Source organism: Phycodurus eques, chromosome 21, assembly GCF_024500275.1.
Source record: "Phycodurus eques isolate BA_2022a chromosome 21, UOR_Pequ_1.1, whole genome shotgun sequence".
NCBI classification, from domain to species: domain Eukaryota; kingdom Metazoa; phylum Chordata; class Actinopteri; order Syngnathiformes; family Syngnathidae; genus Phycodurus; species Phycodurus eques.
In genome coordinates, this window is record NC_084545.1 from 9320714 (window position 1) to 9343585 (window position 22872).

Consider the following 22872-nt stretch of genomic DNA (forward strand, 5'->3'; position numbering starts at 1 on the left):
CGAGTTTAAAAAAAAAAAAGAAAGAAAACGATCACAAGATGGAGGAATGTGTCTTTTTAAATGACCTGTTCATTTACTGTATATACTTGTGTACTTAATTGCTCAAAAAATTATATTTACAATAAATAATGTATCTTTGTTCCTCTATTTATGCCAGTGAGGCATAGTGACAGACAGAACAAATGATAAATGGTCTTCTATTAGATGGCAGGAAGTAAATACAGTAATTAATGTATCCACTTCTTGTGACATTTTTGTTTGTTGGTGTGCTTTGAGATTTTTTAATTTTAAAATGTGTTCCTTGCCTCCATAAAGGTTGGAAATCACTGCTCTAGTCAGATCGTGTATTCTAATCAGTCAGGTCAAACCGACATTACATGACAGAAATAATGGGTGATAGCTTACTGTAATTAAATTACTTTATTTTTAATTAAATTACTTCACCCACACTGAAACTTTAGACCATGATTCGACAGAAAGGCGGCATGTTTACGTCCAACCGTTCGTGGTACCGCTAGCTTGCTAGGCTACATAAAATTTTATTGCCAGCTTGTGAGCCGTAACGTATTCAAAGTACGTGAACATACCTCAAGCAAACCTTAACAAACATCCTCTCCTGTCCTGAGCACCGGTGACCACCAACACGCGTTTTTCCCCATTTTGTCCTTATAATACAGTCGAGCCGGCTCGCTCCACTCGTGTCGTCGCCACAGTAACGAGTGTATTTTGAGTTGACAAGATAAAGCCCAATGATCGTAAAAAAACGGGATGCGGAATACAAGATTTTATTGCAGTAGTGTGAAAGAGCAAATTTGTCCTGTAGTCTGATCCGGGCATTACGTGTTGCCTGTCTCTTGACGTGTTGTCTGTCCCAGACCGCCGTTTTTTTTTTAATAAAATAACTTCTTTGGCCGTCAGATATTTACAGTACTACGTCAAAAGACACGTGACTAAAAATAAACTACCTTTTGGATTTAAATATACTGTACACGCGGCAACACGGAGTCAATGTCTTGCGGAGCCGATCAATGAGCGAATTATGACATTAAAGCCGATGAGCATAAAATGATAAATATCGGCAGATACCGATCAAATCGGTGTAAAGTCTAGTAAATACAGGGGGTCCTCATTTTACAACTGAGTTCCATTGTTGCAGAAATCTAGTGGAAAAGTATATCATTCTTCTGCCTGTCATTTTACATAGATTAACAAGGACATATTTGTTCATTCACTTTTTGGACATGATTCCCCTGGCTAATGAATAGATTCCATTCTACTAAACCTCGGGTCCCCTCTGGTGTGTCTACAGCTTCAACCGTCTGGACTTGCCCCCTTACAAAAGCTTCGAGCAGCTCAAAGAGAAACTCCTCTTCGCCATCGAGGAAACGGAAGGATTCGGACAAGAATAATGGAGCGCTCTCTCTTCACCATCAGTTTGACTGAAATCAATCAATTGCACAAGATAACCACCAATGTATATAAGCTATTTTATCATTTTTAACCAAATCTTATTTGCAGCATCATTCTTGCCGCAGTCCTATCTTATCAGACTTTTAATATATGGAACACCCATTAAGAAATATGCAAGCTGCCCTACCTTTATATTTTCAAGATGAACATTCCCTACTCCTGACGGCTTTTACGAAAAGACTTTTTGGATCGGATTTTATTGTGTAACGCAATCTTCTTTTGAAGCTCTAGTTCTATAGCGCTTTGAAGGAGTAGTAGTTTGAAGCCTGGTGCCTGAAATCCCTTAAACCAACCACCTGTCCTTACCCCAGTAAGCGATGGATAGAAAATGCTAACATGTCCTGTAAAATGTGCCTGTACAATTCAGTGAACTGAAATCATGTTGGTAGGATACATTAAAAGGATACATTAAAAAGTAATGTGGTTGCGCCCTTGAAACTCTACAGACCCCAAATAATTCAACTACGATCTTCCTGGAATTCTGTGCTTGGGTGCCATGAGATGTACGTCTGAATTGTACAGGATGTTTTATTTCAGTTTGCTAACAAAATTTTTTTTTTTTTTTTTTGCTTGAGTGGCTGTGTCCAACTGCAATCACACAAGCTTGGACTCATCCTCCCCTAGCAGAATGTTGCAGTAGAAAGTACCCATGAGAGCCCCTCACTTTCTAGTGACTTATTGAAAGTATTAGTGTATGTGGTGTGTGTGTATGCAAGCAGGTCCACGGTGACATGTTCCGCCCCACCTTGGCTGCAGTGAGGCAGGATGACACACTGAGTCATCAACTGTTCAAAACAGGAAAGCCCCAACTTTTTTCTATGAGTAAATACAAGTAAATAGCCTTAAGAGGTTACAGCAACAATGTCCTTTTCATTTAGTTCACTAAAAAGAAACGCTGCACAAAAAAAAGGAACATTTCTTGTCAAGGAACATTTCTGGTCAAAACTTTATATTGTACATGCATGCAGCACAGCCCGCTGCAGATGAAATGTAACGAGTATAATCACATTTCAGAAGTATCATGTTTTGACTGCGAAGAAGAGTGGGTGACCGAAGGGTGGATGTGAAGTTAATGCGTCGATAGTGACATACAAACGTTGCAGCGTCACCCAGCAGCCTCTCGCTTCCTAGAATTCCACCGTTCAGATGTCGAACACAGGAGACTGACATTTATGTTGAATCAAGATTCTTTTAAGGTTGTATTTTTTTTTCACCCCGCCCCCCCAAGTCTAGCGGAGGAAACGTATCGTATTGTAGCAAAAGGAGCAGACGTTGAAAACTGTGCTTGCTTTTATGATTGCAAACCTGTAATCAAAGCGAATCCGAAACTGTGTTTGTGAATACTCATTGTACAAAGATAATGACAGATAGCATACTTAAATAGTATAATAAATTACAGAGCCGCCGTTCCAATGTTTGGAAATCTGTGATGCCTTTTGTTTAATATCCGAAATAGAGCGGGAGCGTCTCAGGCGGCCTTCAAGGCAGGATGTGCAGCGTAGGCCGTCTGAAAGGCATCCAGACTAACGTATCGCGTGTAGATAACACACTGTAAACACCTACTACATTGTACAGAACAGCCCTTTACCGGTGTATAGAGGATTCATTTTTAAATAAGCTTTCAACCATTTGAAATGGAGATGGATTTATGAGATACAAATAAATACGTGAATTACTCCCTTCCCTGCCATGATCGTGCTTTTATTTTCAAGTTGCGAGGATGGTGCCCCAAGGAGATGAGTGATTTCTCTGTCCAAGGCCAATCATAACACTTAACAATTAAAGAAATTTCACAAAAGGTGCCAGATTCAGCTGAACTTCTTCAACAGGTCAACGGCTTCTTTATGGACCTGAACACAACGGAACACGAGCACATGAGCACAAAGCGTCTTCCTCATGTGTAACACAGTAACTCCAGATTGTTTAGTACCTCTTTGTCTTCGAGTGTGCGCGGGGGGTAATCTTTAGCTTTGTTTAGCCACAGCAGTGCTTTCGGCTCGTCCTTCATGGCCATGTAGGTCTTCCCCAGCATGAGGAGGTTTTTACTGTAGAAGTTTGGATCAACTTGGAAAAGAAAACGACAATAACGGGCAGCAATTTGCAGCAGCGGCCTGTACTAGTGCTGCTCAAACTGCTTTCCATTGTGACCCTTTTAAAGCTTGACCAGCATAGTGCAGTGTACATTTTTTGTTTTCCAAATTACAGCAGAAAAGAAGGTGGTTGTACCTCGTTCAGCTCGCAGGAAGAATTGCAAAGCCTTTGGGGGGGGGGGGGGGAGACACATTTTAAACTAAACTTTCTTTGGCAAAATGGGAACTGAAGGAAATATGACTGCGAGAGAACAACCCTGACCTCCTCATATGTGGACGTGGGAGGTGACGCAAAGATAACCGCCGCCACCTTGCGTTGATACCACGGCAGCTCAGAAAAAGTAAAGCACCTAAAGAGAGAGAACAGAGAAGTTAAAAGTTAAAAAAATGATTCACAGTTCTTGGACATCTTACATACTATATAGATTGTATACATAGGACTGTACTTGGCATCTACAAATGTGACCTACAACTGACTTACAAAAATGTTTCTGCCAAGAAAATATGGTTCCAAATTCCTTTTAGTAAATCAAACATTGAAAAAAGAGAAAAAAATACTGCAAATAACAGTTATTGGACATCTTACATACTATATAGATTGTATACATAGGACTGTACTTGGCATCTACAAATGTGACCTACAACTGACTTACAAAAATGTTTCTGCCAAGTAAATATGGTTCCAAATTCCTTTTAGTAAATCAAACATTGAAAAAAGAGAAAAAAATACTGCAAATATTTGTAAAAATAAATCTATGGGAGCAAAAGACAAAACATGAGTGATACTATAAATACTTGAAACGAGACAATTATATAACATCTTTGTGAGCATTGTATTGAAACTAAATATAGTTAAGAAAAAAATACTCAAGTAGTCGTCAAATAAAGTTTCCATAACTGGTTTGTTATTTCAGGTAGAGAATATATTTCCAAGGGTCCATTTCCCTGTATAAGATTTTTTTCATTTATTTTTGTTTTATTTTTTATGTAGTTATTGGATGCTACAAACACACAGCTTTTATTTTGGTACTTTTGTTTCTTGGCAGTGTGGATTTACATATTAGCTAAATATTTAGTTCGACCTGAAACATTTAGATTTAGCATTTAACATTTATATTTAATATTTCTATTTTGATATATATTTGAAATTTATATATTTAACATTTAGTTTTAATATTTAAATTTAAGATAATGATTTAACATGTACATATATATATTCAACATTTAGTTTTAAGATTTACAGTGGGTACGGAAAGTATTCAGACCTTAAATATTTCACTGTTTTATATTGCAGCCATTTGCTAAAATCGTTTAAGTAATTTTTTTTCCACATGTACACACAGCACCCGATATTGACAGGGGTAAAAAAATAATTGTTGAAATTTTTGCAGATTTATTAAAAAAGAAAAACTGAAATATCACACAGCCATAAGTATTGAGTAGAAGCACCCTTTTGAGCTAATACAGCCATGAGTCTTTTTGGGAATGATGCAACAAGTTTTTCACACTTGGATTTGGGGATCGTGACGATAGGTGAGGGTAGGAACACAGATTGACCGGTAAATCGAGAGCTTCGCATTTCTGCTTAGCTCCTTCACCACAACTATGGATGGATGGAAGACTATGGATGGATGGATTTGGGGATCATCTGCCATTCCTCCTTGGAGATCCTCTCCAGTTCTGTCAGGTTGGATGGTGAACGTTGGTGGACAGCCATTTTCAGGTCTCTCCAGAGATGCCCAATTGGGTTTAAATCAGGGCCGTTCAATAACAGTCACAGAGTTGTTCTGAAGCCACTCCTTTATTATTTTAGCTGTGTGCTTTGAGTCATTGTCTTATTTGAAGATGAACATTTGGCCCAGTCTGAGTTCCTGAGCACTTTGGAGAAGCTTTTCGTTCAGGATATCCCTGTGCTTGGCTGCATTCATCTTTTCTTCGATTGCAATCCCCACAGCATGATGCTGCCACCACCATGCTTCACTGTTGGGACTGTATTGGACAGGTGATGAGCAGTACCTGGTTTTCTCCACACATGCCACTTATAATTAAGGCCAACAATTTCTATCTTGGTCTCATCAGACCAGAGAATCTTATTTCTCACCATCTTAGAGTCCTCCAGGTGTTTTTTTTAGCTAACTCCATGCTGGCTTTCATGTGTCTTGCACTGAGGAGAGGCTTCCGTCAGGCCACTCTGCCATAAAGCCCCGACTGGTGGAGTGCTGCAGTGATGGTTGACTTTCTAGAACTTTCGCCCATCTCCCGACTGCATCTCTGAAGCTCAGCTACAGTGATCTTTGGGTTCTTCTTTACCTCTCTCACCAAGGCTCTTCTTCCCTAATTGCTCAGTTTGGCCGGACGGCCAGCTCTAGGAAGGGTTCTGATCGTCCGAAATGTCTTCCATTTAAGCATTATGGAGGCGACTGTGCTCTTAGGAACCTTAAGTGCAGCAGAATTATTTTTTTTGTAACCTTGGCCAGATCTGTCCCTTGCCACAATTCTGTCTCTGAGCTCTTCAGGCAGTTCCTTTGACCTCATGATTCTCATTTGCTCTGACAGGCACTGTGAGCTGTAAGGTCTTATATAGACAGGTGTGTGGCTTTCCTAATCAAGTCCAATCAGTATAATCAAACACAGCCACAGCTGGACTCCAATGAAGGTGTAGAACCATCTCAAGGATGATCAGAAGAAATGGACAGCACCCAAGTTAAATATATGACTGTCACAGCAAAGGTCAAAGTGTGAAAAACTTGTATCATTCCCAAAAAGACTCATGGCTGTATTAGCTCAAAAGGGTGCTTATACTAAATACTGAGCAAAGGGTCTGAATACTTGCGGCTGTGTGATAGTTCAGTTTTTCTTTTTTAATAAATCAGCGAAGATTTCAACAATTCATTTTTTTTCTCTCAATATGGGGTGCTGCGTGTACATTGAGTAAAAAATAAAAAATAAAATTCTTAAAATGATTTTAACAAATGGCTGCCATAGAACAAAGAGCGAAACATTTAAGGGGGTCTGAACACTTTCCGTACTCACTGTGCCCTACGATCGGCTGGCGACCAGTTCAGGGTGCATGGCGCCTCTCACCCTAAATCAGCTGGGATCGGCTCCAGCAGGCGCGTGACCCGAGTGAGGATAAGCAGTTCAGAAAATGGATGGATAAGTTTTGAGATTTAGGTCTAACATTTAATATTTGGACTTAACTACAAAGTAGTAAATATTGTTCTAAATGTGCAGAAAAGTGACTCTCGAAAATTCACACCAGTTTTTTTAAACACCTTTTGATACAATATGTGACAAAATGTTGCTGTTATTTTGGGCGTGAGCAGCTTTACAAACGACACCCCATACATACTACAACAGTCCCAAGTGAAGCAATATAATAATTTGAATATGTATTCAAAACTAAAATCACTGTCCACAATATGTGCTCGTCTTTATGGTGTGTTACAGTAAGAAGAAAATCTTCTGACTCACCAGTAACCCAAAATGTGTAAAGATGTTCCATCTTTAGGATTGAGCTCAATGGCTCTCTAAAACAACAATCACAATATTACATTATTGGTATAATATAGTGACAGTTGGACAATGTGCTATCGCTCACCTCCAGATGTTTCCGGATTACAAAAGAATTTCCAATTTTCACCTTGACTCCCTCGTACTCCCCCACATCACTGAGACATATTGCGTACCACTGTGGGATAAAAAAAAAAAAAAAATCTTGGATCTGAAACAATTAAAAGACCTATCTTGCAGGTTATACAAATCCATGCTAGTAAATTGGTTGTGTAGTTTTTCCATGATCCTGCTATAGATGACTGACTGAAGCAAAAAGATGGATGACAAACATGACCATGTCTCACTTTGTGTGCCGCGAAACACTTTTCATCTTTCTCCAAGGACGACTTTGCATATTCGAAGGCCTCATACACGAGCTGCTTCTTCCGTCCCTCCTCGGTGTCGGGCAGTACGGACACATCACGGGACACTCTGGCCAGCCGCCACAAGAACTCGGCATTATCACTGGAGACACACACACACACATAAAAACGTGAGGTACAAACAGGTTTTGGGGGATACTGTACATCGGAGCCAATAGTAGACGAGCAACCATTAGGGGGTCACCTTCTAATTGGTCAACACGCAATTATTCTAACCTACATTATGTGTGCGTAATTACTAAATGATATTATGTCCAATTACAAATTTTGTTTTCATGGGTTTTAATTGTCCAAAAGTGGCCACGATAAAGCCAAAAGACACAATGTGATGTAAACAGTATAAGAGCTGAGATTGGAATTTACATTTTCCACCCTTGCGAAGTTTCATTACATTTGCGTTAACGCAGGTAAAATGGTTGATTTAAAAGGTAGCAGCGTGGACACAAATGGCCAGCAAAGAGCCCTTGAGGGTCACGGACAGTGAGGCGCAAACAACCAAGATTTAAAATGTGGTTCCTCACCTGTCTTTGTACTGCACTAGGAGCTGGTAGAGTTTCTGTGTCTCTGCACAGCTGTAAAGGTAGTCGGCCTGCTCAAGAACCTCGTCTTCACAGAACACCAAAACATGTCAAACCTCAGGTCAGTATCTCCTTCATGCTGATTCAGATTCCATTTAACTCTAACTGTATTCATTCCACATTGAATTGTGAACTACCTTTTTCTAAAGCGAAGACCACCGGCGTGTTCTGCAGCATGCGATAAGCTCCATACGTCAGACACGATAGTGTCGGGAGTCCCAGTAAGAATGTGGCCCTTCCACTCTGCATGTGATGAAGGCAAGTCATCTTAGCATAAAGAAGTTTTGTTAGCTATACCTAATACATCTCAGAGTGTGTCAAACGTATATTTTGTTAGCCTGTCATTATGGGTCCTTGTTGAAAGTTTTTGGGAGAAAAAAAAACAAAACTCAAATTCAACAGTCAAGAAAAGACCGATTGCCTCAATTTAACCGTTGGTGATTACCACGACCTGGATGACTAAGAATCTATACAAAGACATAAATATCATTTTAGCAAGCACATTGGTGTTTTTTTATTATTGATATTGTGACAGTAAGTTAAAAATGATTGAGGCAATTATGTCATGATGCTAACAATTTTGATACAGCTGTCATTATTAAATGTAAAGGTAAATGTTGTGGCCAGTGGGTGTATATTGGCTTACGAGTTTGACATTTTGAGGTAACAAACTTAAGTTTGCGCAGTGGCGTAAGAATACGGGGTACGCTCAGTTACTGCTGTACTTAGTAATTTTTATTTGATAGTTTTTAATATTTATGGCCTAGAAGTGTTTTTCATACAAATATTTACTGTACTTACAACATTACTGTTAAAACGTTCTTGCTTTCAAGAGAGAAAAAAGTGAGCTACATAAAAATGACATCAAGCTAGTTGCTCTGCTAGTTGCTCCTAAAGTAAGTCCTCTCTTCTACTTCAAACATTTTTTTCAATGCTTTCAGCCGGAATGGAGCCTGTCAACCGCCCCCGCCCCCCAAAAACAGAAAAATAAAAATTACATATTCACATTTGTTTTTCTGTTACATTATATAGCTAAGTTTGTTCTTGACCAATTAGCATATCAGCTGACCCAGCTAGCAAAATACAGCATTGAATTCAACCCCGTTAACTGTTATTAGTAATACTAAAATTAAATTAGTATTAAAATAAATGTAACTTTTTTAAATTCAATTTTGAAGGAATTAGTCAGCAATATTTTTGAAATATATGATTTAAAATGCCTGAGTATCTGTAACAGGGTTGTGCCAAACAGCAAAATATATAATACAATCAATCCATCCATCCATCAATGAAGTGTACACTTGATAGATGAATAAAATGATTTTACCTTACTACCTGCTATTCCTGAAAATATAATAAATATAAATAAGTGGGCTGTTTTACAAACGCTTCGTGCCTTAATTGTCCTCCAATTCAGGGATGACCCTTTTACCCACATATACACTCAAAGCACACTTTATGAGGCCAACTATTAGTAACATCTCCAAACTTCCGACAACATAAATAAAATCATAAGCTGAGCGTTATTGATTTCATTCCATTGTGCAGGTGTGCCGATGAGTAACGTAACAAATAACAAACGAGCAGCAAGCAAGGCAAACCTATTTACTGTGAGAACACTGGCGACCCTTCTTGTTGAGGTGGACCAATAAACCTGATTAGCCGTTCTGATTCGGATGCCTTTAGTCAAAGTTGCAAACGTGGAGGTCCTGTTGATATAGCGCGTCCAAAAGAGGCCACCCATCACGTCGAACGTCCAAACCGGGAGTGAGAAAGGTACTCACCTGTCAGATATTTACCAACACAGGCTGGCTTTCGGGAGCGTTCAAGAACACACAATAGAAACGTTGCAAAATCGAATGGCGTAAGAGACCTATTTCATGTCATTTATAGTATTTTCTTAGTTTCCCAAGAATTATTTGACATATTTATCATTTTGAAGGAAATAATACGGGTTACTTACAATGTTGTACAAGTTCTTCAAAAAACAGTCATACTTTGCTCGACTGTATGTTTGCCTTCACGAAATTAAAATAGATGCATCATTTACATATTGGCCGTTTAATTTTTTTTTCACAAGAATGTCTTGTACATAACAAAAACATTTTAAGGGCTATAATAACGCACACTTGGTCAGAAAATGTTACAGCGTTCTTGAATGTGTCTCGTAAAATTATGTCCCTCTATTCAAAGTAGTCGATGAGAAACATACGAAAGACTTTTTGATCCCCAGCAACCTTTCGTACTTTAACGCGTTATTAATGAAGAAGCCCACTCGGTCGTATATGACTTGAACCAAGGAGAGCCTTCCTACTGTACTGTAGGTATGTTTATGATAAGAAACTACTACTAACGTACTTTAAATGTGGGTTCCAAAATGCTATAAAGGGCTATCCGAGGTGACAAGTACTCATAAGTGCACAGTACTTGTATATAAATAATTAGCTGGTAATAGAAGTCCTGATTGCTGTACCAAAAAAAGTTGTCAAACTTCATTATAGAGCACTTTTCATACAGTGATATGCATCTCAATGTGCTTTACAAAGGTCAAATCAATCCCCTCCCAGCCCTCATCCACACAGATACATACATGTGCACACGCATACACACACAATTTAACTAATAAAATAAAAATAATGTATCCACCTGGAGGGGGGCATCCAACGGGCTTGGCTCACCGCCCGTCCCTAATTTGATGACTCAAAATGTTACTTGATTTCAGTGAACAGATTATAACATGCAAACCAAATATGGGATGCGCTTTTCTCCCGCAAGGTGTTTTGTAAGTTTTTGGGACAATAGCAGCAGAAACCTTCAAATCAAAAGCAGGTTTTTATGTTTCTCTGTTAAGTTCTATCTTTAAAAAGAGCAGAGTATATTAGGAACTTTCAAAGCTGAGTCACAGTCAAGTTATTGACTGATTTGCGAAAATTATATAGGCAGTATGCTTTGATGCTGAAATTAACCAACTGAAAGTTCTGGCTTTCTATTCTTATGTCATCAGAGTTGGGTAGAGTAGCGAAATATTGTACTCAAGTAATACTATTACTTTGGAATATGACTCGAGTAAAAAAAAAAAAAAAATAGTCTGACAAATATTTGAGGCAAAAAACTACTCGAGTAAAGAGTAACTGTTAACTTCTGATTTAAAAAATAAAATAAATAAATCAGAGCATGAATGTCAAATAAAATAAAAATTAGGAGTCCACACACACCTGCCACCATTTCCATTTTTAAGTGTCCAGAAACCAACACATGCATTGGGCCCTGGAGAAATATTGTTTTCTTTATTCTGTTCAATGACTGAAGCTGTTTGCCGAACAGACTTATTGATAGTGTGTATGTGTGCGTGCACGCACGAGAGAGAGATATCACATCATGGCACGTATCCCTAATAAGCATGTTTTACAGTGATTTGACCATAAAATAGGGCTATTGCCAGATGCACTGCCAAAACAACAATAGAAACATCTGCAACTTACCGCAAGGTGTTTTCTCAAGTGAGAAGAGCACTGACATATCCACATTTGGGAAGACGCAAGACTAATAGCTGTTGTTTTTCAGAGTCTGTAAACACTTCCACGGCAGTTTTTCCCCTCCAAAATGAGTCATTTTGATTGGCCTGCAAAGGCTTTGTGTGCAGTCATGTAGTCACATGACTGCACACAAAGTGCCGTCTGATTGGTGAATTGAAGTGATTTGAAGTCAAATTGACACTTCTTGGATTGGCGCAATGGCACCCTATGCAGAAGTCAAAGTAACGGATTAAAGTATCGATTCTTAACATAAATACTCACGTAAAAGTATAAAGTACGGTGCATTCAAACTACTCTGACATGTACAATTTATCCAAAAATGTTATGAGAGTAAATGAAACGGAGTAACTGTAGCACGTTACTACCCAACTCTGTATGTCATACAGTATATGCTTTTCTTGCCAAGTTCAAAGTGTTCATAATTGTTATTAATACCTCCAGTGGTTTTAGTAAAAGTGCAGCAGTGTGCGTTTGCGTTTTTGTGTGCGGAAGGGGCTATGCGGAGCTACGTGGTGACCAGGGGTGGCCGTGGCCCCGGACTGAAACTCGGCCACACACTATAAGGCGGAAATAGTACAAAAACTAATAAACAAAGCTCCCTACTGAGAAGTAGGCAAACAATTGGAATTTATAAAGTACCAACAAAAGACTAATGACAAAGCGCTACTAATAAGTAGGGAGAATAGTTTTAAAAAATTTACTAAAGGAAAACGCCACAACTTCCTGTGAGAAACAAAAAGCGCCAACATCTAATTCAGAGCAGATTCCAAAAATGGGAGTGGGGGACAGAATACCAATACAAAGGGCAAAGACAAAGGAATGATCTGTCACCCTCCTGTTGTGGCTGCTGCTCTAATAACTGGGAGTCTGCACCATAACCAGATGTTCGTTATCCATTCTTTTTATATATAATTGCCCATTAAATATACTCTTTCAAGACTTATTTTTTTTTTTATTTAAATCACTTCACCGGTACAACATGTACCTACTTTTCAATCGCATCAGTACCTGAACCCCATGTACCTACTTTTCAAAGAATCACATTATTACCAGCACACCACGTACCAACTTTTCAAAAAATCACATTACCAGTACACCGTGTCCCCACTTTTCAAAGAATAGCATCATTCTTTTACAACGTAAAGTACTTTCATAGAATAGCATCACTCTTTTACAACATAAAATACAGCATGTGCTGTAACGCTTTATAAACTCACGTGATCTAATAATGTACACTGTACTCTTTAATGGCCTAGTTTTTCTTTGAGCAAATAAGGTTTGTGTAGCCCTTGTTGGGTATATCATTGTTGCCATTGCATTGTGTATTCTCACGATGCTCTGAACATAAAAAAATAACTACTTTGCATGTCACTACTGGTGCAAATCTAGAAAGTACCAGTAACATAAAAAAGAAGAGTACTGGTAAGTTTCAAAATATTCAACTTTGACAGATTATACAATACTTAACCTTGACAATGAATTCAAGATGAATGCAGTTGCACAAGTGTGCACGCTTTCTATGGGAATTAACAGGAATAGGACCTTGGGAAGCATGTGCCCGAGTGGTTAGCATGCATACTTCTAAATTCTGAGGTTAAGGGTTTGAAACTCAGCTGCGGCCTTACTGTGTGGAGTTTGCATGCTCTGTGCTTACGGAGGAGTTTCCAACTACTCTGCCTTCCTCACACAATCCAAAGACATCCATGTTAAAGAATTGAAGACTTATTGTTGTATTATACATGAAAAATACATAGATTTTATGAAATTGCATAACAATTGTGCTTTGGATCAGTAGGTAGAACAGGGTCTCCAGTGAACAAAGGGTTAGCGGTTTGAATCTTGGTTCTCTGTCTGTCCTTCGTCAAGACACTGAACCCTAAATTGCTTTGCCGCGAAACACTTTTCATCTTTCTCCAAGGACTTCTTTGCATATTCGAAGGCCTCATACAACGAGCTGCTTCTTCCGTCCCTCCTCGGTGTTGGGCAGTATGGACACATCACGGTACACTCTGGCCAGCCGCCACAAGAACTCTGCATTATCACTGGACACACACACACACACAAAAACATGTACAAACAGGTTTTGGGGGACACTGTACATAGGAGCCAATGGTAGACGAGCAACCATTTGGGTCGCCTGCTAATTGGTCAACACGTAATTATTGTAACCAACATTATGTTTATGTGTAATTACTAAATTTTGTTTTCATGGGTTTTAATTGTCCAAATGTGGCCACGATAAAGCCAAAAGATACAATGTGATGTAAAGAGTATAAGAGCTGAGATTGGAAATTACATTTTCCACCCTTTGGAAGTTTCATTACATTTGCGTTAACACAGGTAAAATGGTTGAATAAAAGGTAGCGAGGTGGACACAAATGGCTAGCAAAAAGCCCTGAGGGTTACGGACAGTGAGGCGCAAACAACCAAGATTTAAAATGTGGTTCCTCACCTGTCTTTGTACCGCACTAGGAGCTGGTAGAGTGTTTGTGTGTCTGCACAGCTGTAAAGTTAGTCGGCCTGCTCAAGAACCTCCTCTTCACACAACACCAAAACATGTCAAACCTCAGGTCAGTATCTCCTTCATGCTGATTCAGATTCCATTTAACTCTAACTGTATTCATTCCACATTGAATTGTGAACTACCTTTTTCTAAAGCGAGGACCACCGGCGTGTTCTGCAGCATGCGATAAGCTCCATACGTCAGACACGATAGTGTCGGGAGTCCCAGTAAGAATGTGGCCCTTCCACTCTGCATGTGCTGAAGGCAAGTCATCTTAGCATAAAGTCGTTTTGTTAGCTATACCTAATACATCTCAGAGTGTGTCAAACATATATTTTGTTAGCCTAGCATTATGGGTCCTTGTTTAACGTTTTTGGAAAAACCAAAAAAAACAAAAAAAAAACTCAAATTCAACAGTCAAGAAAAGACCGATTGCCTCAATTTAACCGTTGGTGATTACCACGACCTGGATGACAAAGAATCTATACAAAGACATAAATATCATTTTAGCAAGCACATTGGTGTGTTTTTTTTAATATTGTGACAGTAAGTTAAAAATGACTGAGGCAATTATGCCGCGATGCTAACAATTTTGATACAGCTGTCATTATTAGACGTAAAGGTAAATGTTGTGGCCAGTGGCTGTATATTGGCTTACGAGTTTGACATTTTGAGGTAACAAAGTAAGTTTGCGCAGTGGCGTAAGAATACGGGGTACGCTCAGTTACTGCTGTACTCCAATCCATCCATTTTCTGAGCCGCTCCTCCTCACTGGGGTCGCAGGCGTGCTGTAGCCTATCCCAGCTATCATCGGGCAGGGGGCGGGGTACACCCTGAACTGGTTGCCAGCCAATCGCAGGCCATATACAAACAAATAACCATTCGCACTCACATTCACACCTACGGGCAATTTTGAGTCTTCAGTTAAGATAGCATGCATGTTTTTGGGATGTGGGAGAAAACCCACGCAGGCACGGGGAGAACATGCAAACTCCACACAGGCGGGGCCGGGGATTGAACCCCGGTCCTCAGAACTGTGAGGCAGATGCTCTAACCAGTCGTCCACCGTGCCGCTACTGCTTTACTTAGTAATTTTTAAGTTGTCCACCGTACCGCTGCTTTACTTAGTAATTTTTAAAGGAAAACGCCACAACATCCTGTGAGAAACAAAAAGCACAAAGATCTAATTCAGAGCAGATTCCAAAAATGGGAGTGGGACAGAATACCAATACAAAGGGCAAAGACAAAGGAATGATCTGTCACCCTCCTGTTGTGGCTGCTGCTCTAATAACTGGGAGTCTGCACCATAACCAGATGTTCGTTCGCCATTCTTTTTATATATAATTGCCCATTAAATATACTCTTTCAAGACTTTTTTTTTTTCTTTTAAATCAATGCACAGGTACATGTACCTACTTTTCAATCACATCACTACCTGAACCCCATGTACCTACTTTTCAAAGAATCACATTATTACCAGCACACCACGTACCCACTTTTCAAAGAATCACATTACCAGTACACAGTGTCCCCACTTTTCAAAGAATAGCATCATTCTTTTACAACGTAAAGTACTTTCAAAGAATAGCATCACTCTTTTACAACATAAAATACAGCATGTGCTGTAACGCTTTATAAACTCACGTGATCTAATAATGTACACTGTACTCTTTAATGGCCTAGTTTTTCTTTGAGCAAATAAGGTTTGTGTAGCCCTTGTTGGGTATAACATTGTTGCCATTGCATTGTGTATTCTCACCATGCTCTGAACATAAAAAAATAACTACTTTGCATTTCACTACTGGTGCAAATCTAGAAAGTACCAGTAACATAAAAAAGAAGAGTACTGGTAAGTTTCAAAATATTCAACTTTGACAGATTATACAATACTTAACCTTGAAAATGAATTCAAGATGAATGCAGTTGCACAAGTGTGCACGCTTTCTCTGGGAATTAACAGGAATAGGACCTTGGGAAGCATGTGTCCTAGTGGTTAGCATGCCTACTTCTAAATTCTGAGGTTAAGGGTTTGAAACTCAGCTGCGGCCTTACTGTGTGGAGTTTGCATGCTCTGCTTACGGGGGAGTTTCCAAATATTCTGCCTTCCTCACACAATCCAAAGACATCCATGTTAAAGAATTGAAGACTTATTGTTGTATTATTCATGAAAAATACATAGATTTTATGAAATTGCATAACAATTGTGCTTTGGATCAGTACATAGAGCGGGGTGTCCAGTGACCAAAGGGTTAGCGGTTTGAATCTTGGTTCTGTTGTTGAAGTGTGCTTGGGCAAGACACTGAATCCTAAATTGCTTGCCTGGCAGAAACCGCTCATTGGCGTATGTGAATATGAGCCTCTGTAAAGTGCTTTGGGCATCGTGCACTCCATTTACCAATATCCACTCTTGTAGTGAAACTGCTAACATTTAATTATTTATTTTTTTAACTATTACCAGAGTAAGGATTAATTTTCACAGAACTAAGCAGAAACGGCACTGTGGGATGAACACAGTTCAGTCACAAAGGATGCTAAGCCATCCCGCACGTCTTTTGTGTACTGTGGTGTTAATTCAAAGGCTTAATGCACATACAAGAAATCACTGTCAGGCATTACCACAGCAAAATAATAACAGGCTTTCTGCTCAACATTCTGCTGACTGGATTAATGTGCTCTTTACGCTATGATTTTCTTGTCTTTTCATCAGACATTATGAATAGTACTATTCATTCTCTGAAATTGCGTTTCAACATACATGCAACAACCTTTTTATCCTTCAAGAAGATGAGAAAAATTATTTACACATTATCTTTCCAAATTTTGCTTTCCTTTATTCTGTGCTTATTAAAATCTACTATTAGTCTATGACTGTATGCACTTCAACTATTAAATTGCACAATTACTGAAACAACATTATCTAATTCATTATTATTACTCTGCCGGCACAGTGGGTGACTGGTTAGCACATCTGCCTCACAGTTCTGGGGACTGGGGTTCAAATCCCGGCCCCGCCTGTGTGGAGTTTGCATGTTCTCCCCGTGGGTCGGTGGGTTGTCTCCGGGCACTCCGGTTTCTTCCCTCATCCCAAAAACATGCAGTAGGTTGATTGCAGACTAAATTGCCCGTAGCTGTGAATGTGAGTGCGAGTGGTTGTTTGTTTCTATGTGCCCTGCGATTGGCTGGCGACCGGTTCAGTGTACCCCGCCTCCCGCCCAAAGATAGCTCCAGCAGCCCGCAACCCTAGTGAGGAGAAGCGGGAACGAAAATGGATGGATTATTATTACTCTACCATCAGGTTATCTTCTCGTGTAGCCTCCCATGTGGTTCAAAAACCTCTTGGTATGATGCAGTGAAGTTCTACACAGGGCCAAGTAAGAAATGTGATAATTTTTGCGTTTGCTTGTATGGGTATAACAAATGGCATCCCACCCATCCATCTTTTTATAGCACCGCGAGTCCTCATTAGGGTCGTGGGGTGAGCTGACATTGGGTAAGGTGGGGTACACACTGGACTGGTCACATCTATACCAAATGATTTAAAACATTTTAATTATTTCCTAATGTTGTGTTTGTCAGAATATTGCTTCTCCAAATGTATTGGCTCTATTAAAGACAATCTTGTCGCCTTACAGGAGCTGCAAGGTAGTGGATTTCCTTGGTGCGAGCATCTTCTATTTGTCACATCATGTACCAGCGAGAGGTTTTTGTGGATGTTTTGTCACAGGTAATGTCTCACTGTCTAGTGAAATGTCTCCTTTTTGGAGATAGAACTTCTCTGATAAGACTTCTAGATCCATCCATTTTCTGTCCTATTCAGGGTCACTGGGAGCTGGAGTCTATTCCAGCTGACACTGGGCAGAAGGCTGACTAAACCTTGGAATGGTCATCAGTGAATCAGAGGTGTAGAGAAGTCAGGTGATGCATTACAGTGGAATGGAGCATGTTTTATTCAATGTCATGTGAGCAGAAACTCACTTGGCATGACCCTTGTGGCGCTCCTGTTAACCAACCGTCATTCCGTGTATCTAAAGCCTTCGAGTGCTCAATGTTTCACTGACCACACCTTCTTTATTGATCATATCACAAAGACGAGCAAGACCAAGACCATCCCAGCTGTTCGGTTCGGTTGCTGAGGATCTTAACTCAGCCACTGAACACCACCAGTTGAACTATCAGCGCCCCTTTCAAAATTGGATATACTAATGAGACAGCAATGACACACGTCAGCTGAGCCCTTTTCTTCAGACCGCTCAACGAGGAAATATCTTTGACACTGAAGTACTGAGCACCTTACTGTGTTCATCGCAGTTCCCTGCCTAAAAGCTTGGCTGTATTCATCACCAGATTATAAAAACCCTTACCATGCGGAACATTTGGAAGTCACTTCTGTATGAATTATTTGCCCTTCCTCAGGAGTGAAAAAGCGAGTTTAATTCCTGTACTTTTTCTGCAACTCTTGGATTGGTAAGAGAAACTCTGAAGTCAGCAATTGAAAGCAATTGATGTTTTGCGCTAAACCGTATTCCTGGCTGGGTGGATCAGCTGGAAACTCAACTCTCAACATGCAAGGCAGGAAGGAAGCTCTTTGAACATTTCACATTTATCCTGTCGAAAAGTCTCAAAGAACACACAATCAGACCTCTTTTCCTGGGGTGAATGCCCGAATTTAAGATGAAGAACATATTGTGGCACTGGTTGTGTTGTGGTGCCTTTCATAGTGTCTCAACACCTAGCCATCGTCCAGCCACAGCTCGTTCCCAAGCCTGGATAAATACACACAAAGCGGAGTGAAAATAAAAGAAATACAATCTTCATAAGTTGATTTAACTTTAAGTGTAATACCATATTTGTCAGTTACACATACCTATGAATTATGTTCTGGGTCTTTTTTTAAAATTCAACAATGTACAAAAAAAAAAATCCTTAAAAAAATACTAATAATTCCAAATGTATAATACAGAAACATGGAAGTTTTTTTTTTTTTAATATTGAAAACAGTAAAAAAGAAAGTCTCTTAGGAATAATAACACAAATATTTGTGAGTAATGAATTAGCCTTACATCATCATTTACATGTTCAAAAAGGAGTAGAAATTACGTATTTGTTCCTATCCCCAATATCAATTGCATATTACGTATATATTAACATTTTTTAAAAACATATACTACTATCTACTACAAAGTAATATTCTATACCAATATGCAATACTTTGTCACATTAACCCAATGTGTAGTTATCTATAATATATAGGGAATAATAGGGACATTATAGACTCAGAAATAATTCCTCTATAGTTCCCACAACTCTGCACATCACCCTTGTTCTTAAAAATGGGCACCAGGACACTTTACCTCCATTTCTGTGGTATTTTCTCAGCCCCTAGATTGTGTTGTACAACCTGGTACAAAATAAATATTTGATGAAACAATATACATTGAATAGATTTTGAATGACCTATTCATAAAACAAATAGCAATAATAAAACATCATACCTATCACAATAAATAATAATAAAAGCAATAATTAATATGCACCATTTTCACACTAAAAATGGAAAGTGTGAAACTCTGCTGTGAGTACTTTTGTCTTTCAATTGAAAATTCCCACTTAAATTCTAACCACCTTCGCTTTTATGACGATTATTTGTACTTTTACTTGGTTGCTTGACTTAAAATTGCTCAATACCATTACCTAAATTTGTTGATAGCTTATTTTTTTTATCAAACCATGATTTTATTTTGCCTGAGTTCTGAGGAAATTATATCTCCAAAAATTTGCTGCACATTTTCAAGAATATTTGCCATCTTCAAATAACATTTCAAGTTATTTGAGACAACTATGAATGAACCATTTGTGTCCCAATACCTGACCCCTAGCGGATGCCAAACACGAAGTCCCAAGCTTTTAGCGTCACAATCAACTTACTGTGTAAGAAACACCTGAGCCATATTTTTTCGTTAAGTTTGGCCCAACATTTAATTCAAAGAATCTTAAATCAATTCTTCTGTTATTTTGTATAATCACCGCAGATGACCATGACTAGATTAGAACCCTGTGTTCTGTCCAGTATACGCCACTTATATACACATTTGGTTTTTTTTCCCCCATACAAATTTCTATTGCAACATATTCTAACATTTTCCCTACTACATTAAACTTAAAATAATTCTCTACAAAGCCAAACAATGTCGATTTTATTGTTTTCTACTCAAAGCAATCTATAGCCATCCATTTCAAAGGAGGTCAATTACTAAATCCAGGAAAACGGGTTCAAATACGTGAATTTAGCGGAGGGCCACCTAAATCGTGTTCTGCCATTGTTTCGCGCAAGGTACTACTTTTTCTTTTCAGATGACATTGTTGGGAAATCCCTTTACCAACCTCTTTTTTAAAAAAATTGTTAATTTTTTTTTTTTTTTCGATTTGGTTGACATTTTCTGTGGTTCTGACAAAAGGTGGAAATATTCCTCAATATCGGCGTCGAAAAACACACGTTCGTTAGTTGTTCACGATAGAAACGCTGCCTATGATTCACTATTATTATTGTTTTCTGTGAAGTAGGAAGTATTTCCAGCGATGCGACCGCTCTCACTTTGAACCGAAAATGAAGGTGACTCAAGCGGTTTCCATCAGAGGGCCGTCATGACTGTGAAGCCATATAAATGTTTCATTGTCTCATCATAGTATTATATAAACACACAACAAATTGGTGGATAACTAGCTTTAAAATCAGAAATCAATAGTTTGCTCAAATATTGTTCAAGTTACTGTAAAAAAAATGATTTGGTTAATAAACAAACAAAAAAATGCTATATCTCAGTGCCATTATTTATTACATATGATGTGAAATGTTGGTACAGATTTAGCAAGAATCATGGAAGTTGCTGCAAATGAGTTGCTTTGCCCCCGGGGCCTTGAGTTTGAAATATCTGCATTAAGTATTTCATTATTCATCCAAGTTTCTGATATTGCAATGTTGAATGGACGTGTGAAGCGGGGTGTTATAATATTTGATGTAATCTGGAGGTTGACCCAGGCTTCTGCTGTTAAGAACCTGACAACTGAAATTTGGGGTTCACAGTTGATGCTTTATTGTTCATCTTTTGAAGTTATGGAAAATGTTGCTTACTGGATCTGTGTCATTTCCTGTGTCCCGTGACTGGTGCTAAGTGTATTGGGGGAAAAAATATATATATTTAGTTCCAGTTCATCATATGCAACAATCCTTATTTGACTGCCGTTGGTAGTTGAAGTGAGAGGTTTTCGAGTTGTCACGACGACGTCCCAAACTGTTTGTAGATTAACTGCTTGTGGATTAGTTGCCACTTTTGGTGTTTCGGTGTGCTGGGGCGGGGGAGGAGTGAGCGCAAATAACTCTTTTGGGACAAGTTTTCTCGATATTTTACCCCCAAAAGACGAAAACGGGACGTGCACACACCGGAAAACGGCAGCTAACGGGTTTAGCGAGTTAAAACGCCTTCATGAGCCACACGTACGGAGCGACATAAACTCGCGTTTGACGGCTCGCCACGTAATCAAGTACGCGCTTACTTGATGCCCGCTGCCATTCGACACTTATTCGTTGCAACAGGAACAACTTCGCATCAGACGACAGTTCCGTAGCAACAAGCAACGTCACAACTGACTGCTGCTGTAATTCGACGGCTGACGACAGTTTACGTGGTAACGGAAACTGCGTCGCATCTGACTGCCTACGCAGAAGCTACGCATGAGTTGTTGACGACAGATACCCTGTGACCGTAACAACGTACTTTGTACTTGACGACTTTTACGTAGCAGCCACAGCTGGCGTAGCAACATAGCAACTTCACAGCTGATGCATGCTTTATCCTCTGGGGGGGGGGGACATTCATTAAAAGTCAAAATACCTATGCAATCACTGTTATCAATCATAATGCACACATGTATGTGAAAAACAAGCAAATTACACGTTTTTCTTGAGAAATCTGTGGTTGTTCTTGTATTGGGGAAAAAAAAAAAAAAGTTCATTAAAAAATTATTACATACTGTACTTGCATTGCTTTTCATTAACACAACAATAATTATGCAATGATTTTACTGTCCTGGCCTACTTGACATCTAATTGGGCTATCTGGCCCCTGAACTACAATGAGTTCTATACACCCATTCTCTAAATATATACTGTAGGTGTGAATGTTTTTTCATCTTTGTGTGTGGTGTGCCCTGCGATTGACTGGTGACCAGTCCAGGGTGGACCGCACATCTTTCCTAAAGTCAGCTGGAAGAAAATGGATGGATAATTAAATAGGTTTTGTATGACAAATTGCAGTTTTGAAGAGGTGAGTCTACAAGTTTGGGTTTAAACGTAAGGAGTGACTTTCTGATTTCCTGTGGGGTGGGAGGGGGTGGGGCGGGGGTGGTGGGTTGTGTCAGGAGGATGTGCCTCCATCCCTCTGATGATGGGGTGAGGCATGTCAGAGGATCGGAGACTTAAGTTGGAGGCGTGACGGCGGAGCAGGTTAGTGAGGTAGGAGCAGGCGAGGGTATTGTTTTGCTTTTTAGGTGTAGAGCAGGAGTTTACATTTAATATGGTGCAGGATGGGGGGGGGGGGGGGCAGTGCAGTTTTCTGAGGTGATGTGGTCTCTCTGGAGTGGGTGAAGGCAGCTGAGTTTTGTGTTATAGGGCCATGAGTTGTAGACAGGAGTCCAAAGAGAATGAAGGCATGCATATGTGGTAAAGCAGTGGTGAGGGATGTGTTGAAGTCATTATTTTTG

The 22872-nt window shown here is 39.3% G+C and overlaps 2 protein-coding genes and 3 long non-coding RNA genes across 26 annotated transcripts in view; 3 read left to right on the plus strand and 2 right to left on the minus strand.

Moving 5' to 3' along the window:
* The window catches only part of LOC133396798 (NEDD4-like E3 ubiquitin-protein ligase WWP1), a 30829-nt gene extending 27569 nt beyond the window's left edge, over positions 1 to 3260 (plus strand). For all 14 annotated transcript variants that reach the window (XM_061667024.1, XM_061667017.1, XM_061667028.1 and 11 more), the window contains one exon: positions 1310 to 3260. In XM_061667024.1, the coding sequence (XP_061523008.1) occupies positions 1310 to 1409 (100 nt within the window). In that variant the 3' untranslated portion in view covers positions 1410 to 3260. The remainder of the gene's footprint in view (positions 1 to 1309) is intronic.
* Positions 2400 to 11688, minus strand: rmdn1 (regulator of microtubule dynamics 1). 5 transcript variants are annotated; one of them, XR_009767416.1, is made up of 10 exons: positions 9686 to 9851; positions 8214 to 8343; positions 8020 to 8104; positions 7421 to 7580; positions 7162 to 7251; positions 7035 to 7090; positions 3823 to 3910; positions 3697 to 3727; positions 3401 to 3515; positions 2400 to 3320 (listed from the first exon to the last, which is right to left on the minus strand). XR_009767416.1 is itself a non-coding variant. In XM_061667034.1 (10 exons), the coding sequence occupies exons 1-10, from the start codon at positions 11601 to 11603 to the stop codon at positions 3279 to 3281; spliced, it is 861 nt and encodes a 286-aa protein (XP_061523018.1). In that variant the 5' UTR covers positions 11604 to 11688; the 3' UTR covers positions 2400 to 3278. The 5 variants fall into 5 exon arrangements, 4 of the variants coding, with proteins under 4 accessions (XP_061523018.1, XP_061523019.1, XP_061523017.1 ...); XM_061667034.1 differs by lacking the exon at positions 9686 to 9851 and adding an exon at positions 11559 to 11688 and having other exon boundaries at positions 3401 to 3534; XM_061667035.1 differs by lacking the exon at positions 9686 to 9851 and adding an exon at positions 11559 to 11687 and having other exon boundaries at positions 3401 to 3534; positions 8214 to 8319.
* LOC133396805 (uncharacterized) lies at positions 10322 to 14368 on the plus strand. The gene is made up of 3 exons (XR_009767424.1): positions 10322 to 10400; positions 14085 to 14182; positions 14271 to 14368. It is a non-coding gene; the product is annotated as an uncharacterized LOC133396805 (long non-coding RNA).
* Positions 12616 to 21832, minus strand: LOC133396802 (uncharacterized). Of its 5 annotated transcripts, none has more exons than XR_009767420.1 (5): positions 21667 to 21832; positions 19467 to 19513; positions 18755 to 18878; positions 14259 to 14388; positions 12616 to 14149 (listed from the first exon to the last, which is right to left on the minus strand). It is a non-coding gene; the product is annotated as an uncharacterized LOC133396802 (long non-coding RNA). The 5 variants fall into 5 exon arrangements; XR_009767421.1 differs by having other exon boundaries at positions 12616 to 13654; positions 14065 to 14388; XR_009767419.1 differs by having other exon boundaries at positions 12616 to 14373.
* Positions 15804 to 19041, plus strand: LOC133396803 (uncharacterized). The gene is made up of 3 exons (XR_009767423.1): positions 15804 to 15964; positions 17748 to 17839; positions 17933 to 19041. It is a non-coding gene; the product is annotated as an uncharacterized LOC133396803 (long non-coding RNA).
* Positions 21833 to 22872: the final 1040 nt, after the last annotated feature.

What these genes read in the sequence shown, in the direction of transcription:
- rmdn1 (XM_061667032.1), bottom strand. Translation starts at nt 9,820, where the DNA reads ATGGGTGGCCTCTTTTGGACGCGCTATATCAACAGGACCTCCACGTTT. An exon ending in AGTGTTTCGCGGCACACAAA is followed by an intron (nt 7,252 to 7,420) that starts GTGAGACATGGT and finishes TTTATCCCACAG; the next exon opens with TGGTACGCAATATGTCTCAG. An exon ending in TAATCCGGAAACATCTGGAG is followed by an intron (nt 7,091 to 7,161) that starts GTGAGCGATAGC and finishes TTGTTGTTTTAG; the next exon opens with AGAGCCATTGAGCTCAATCC.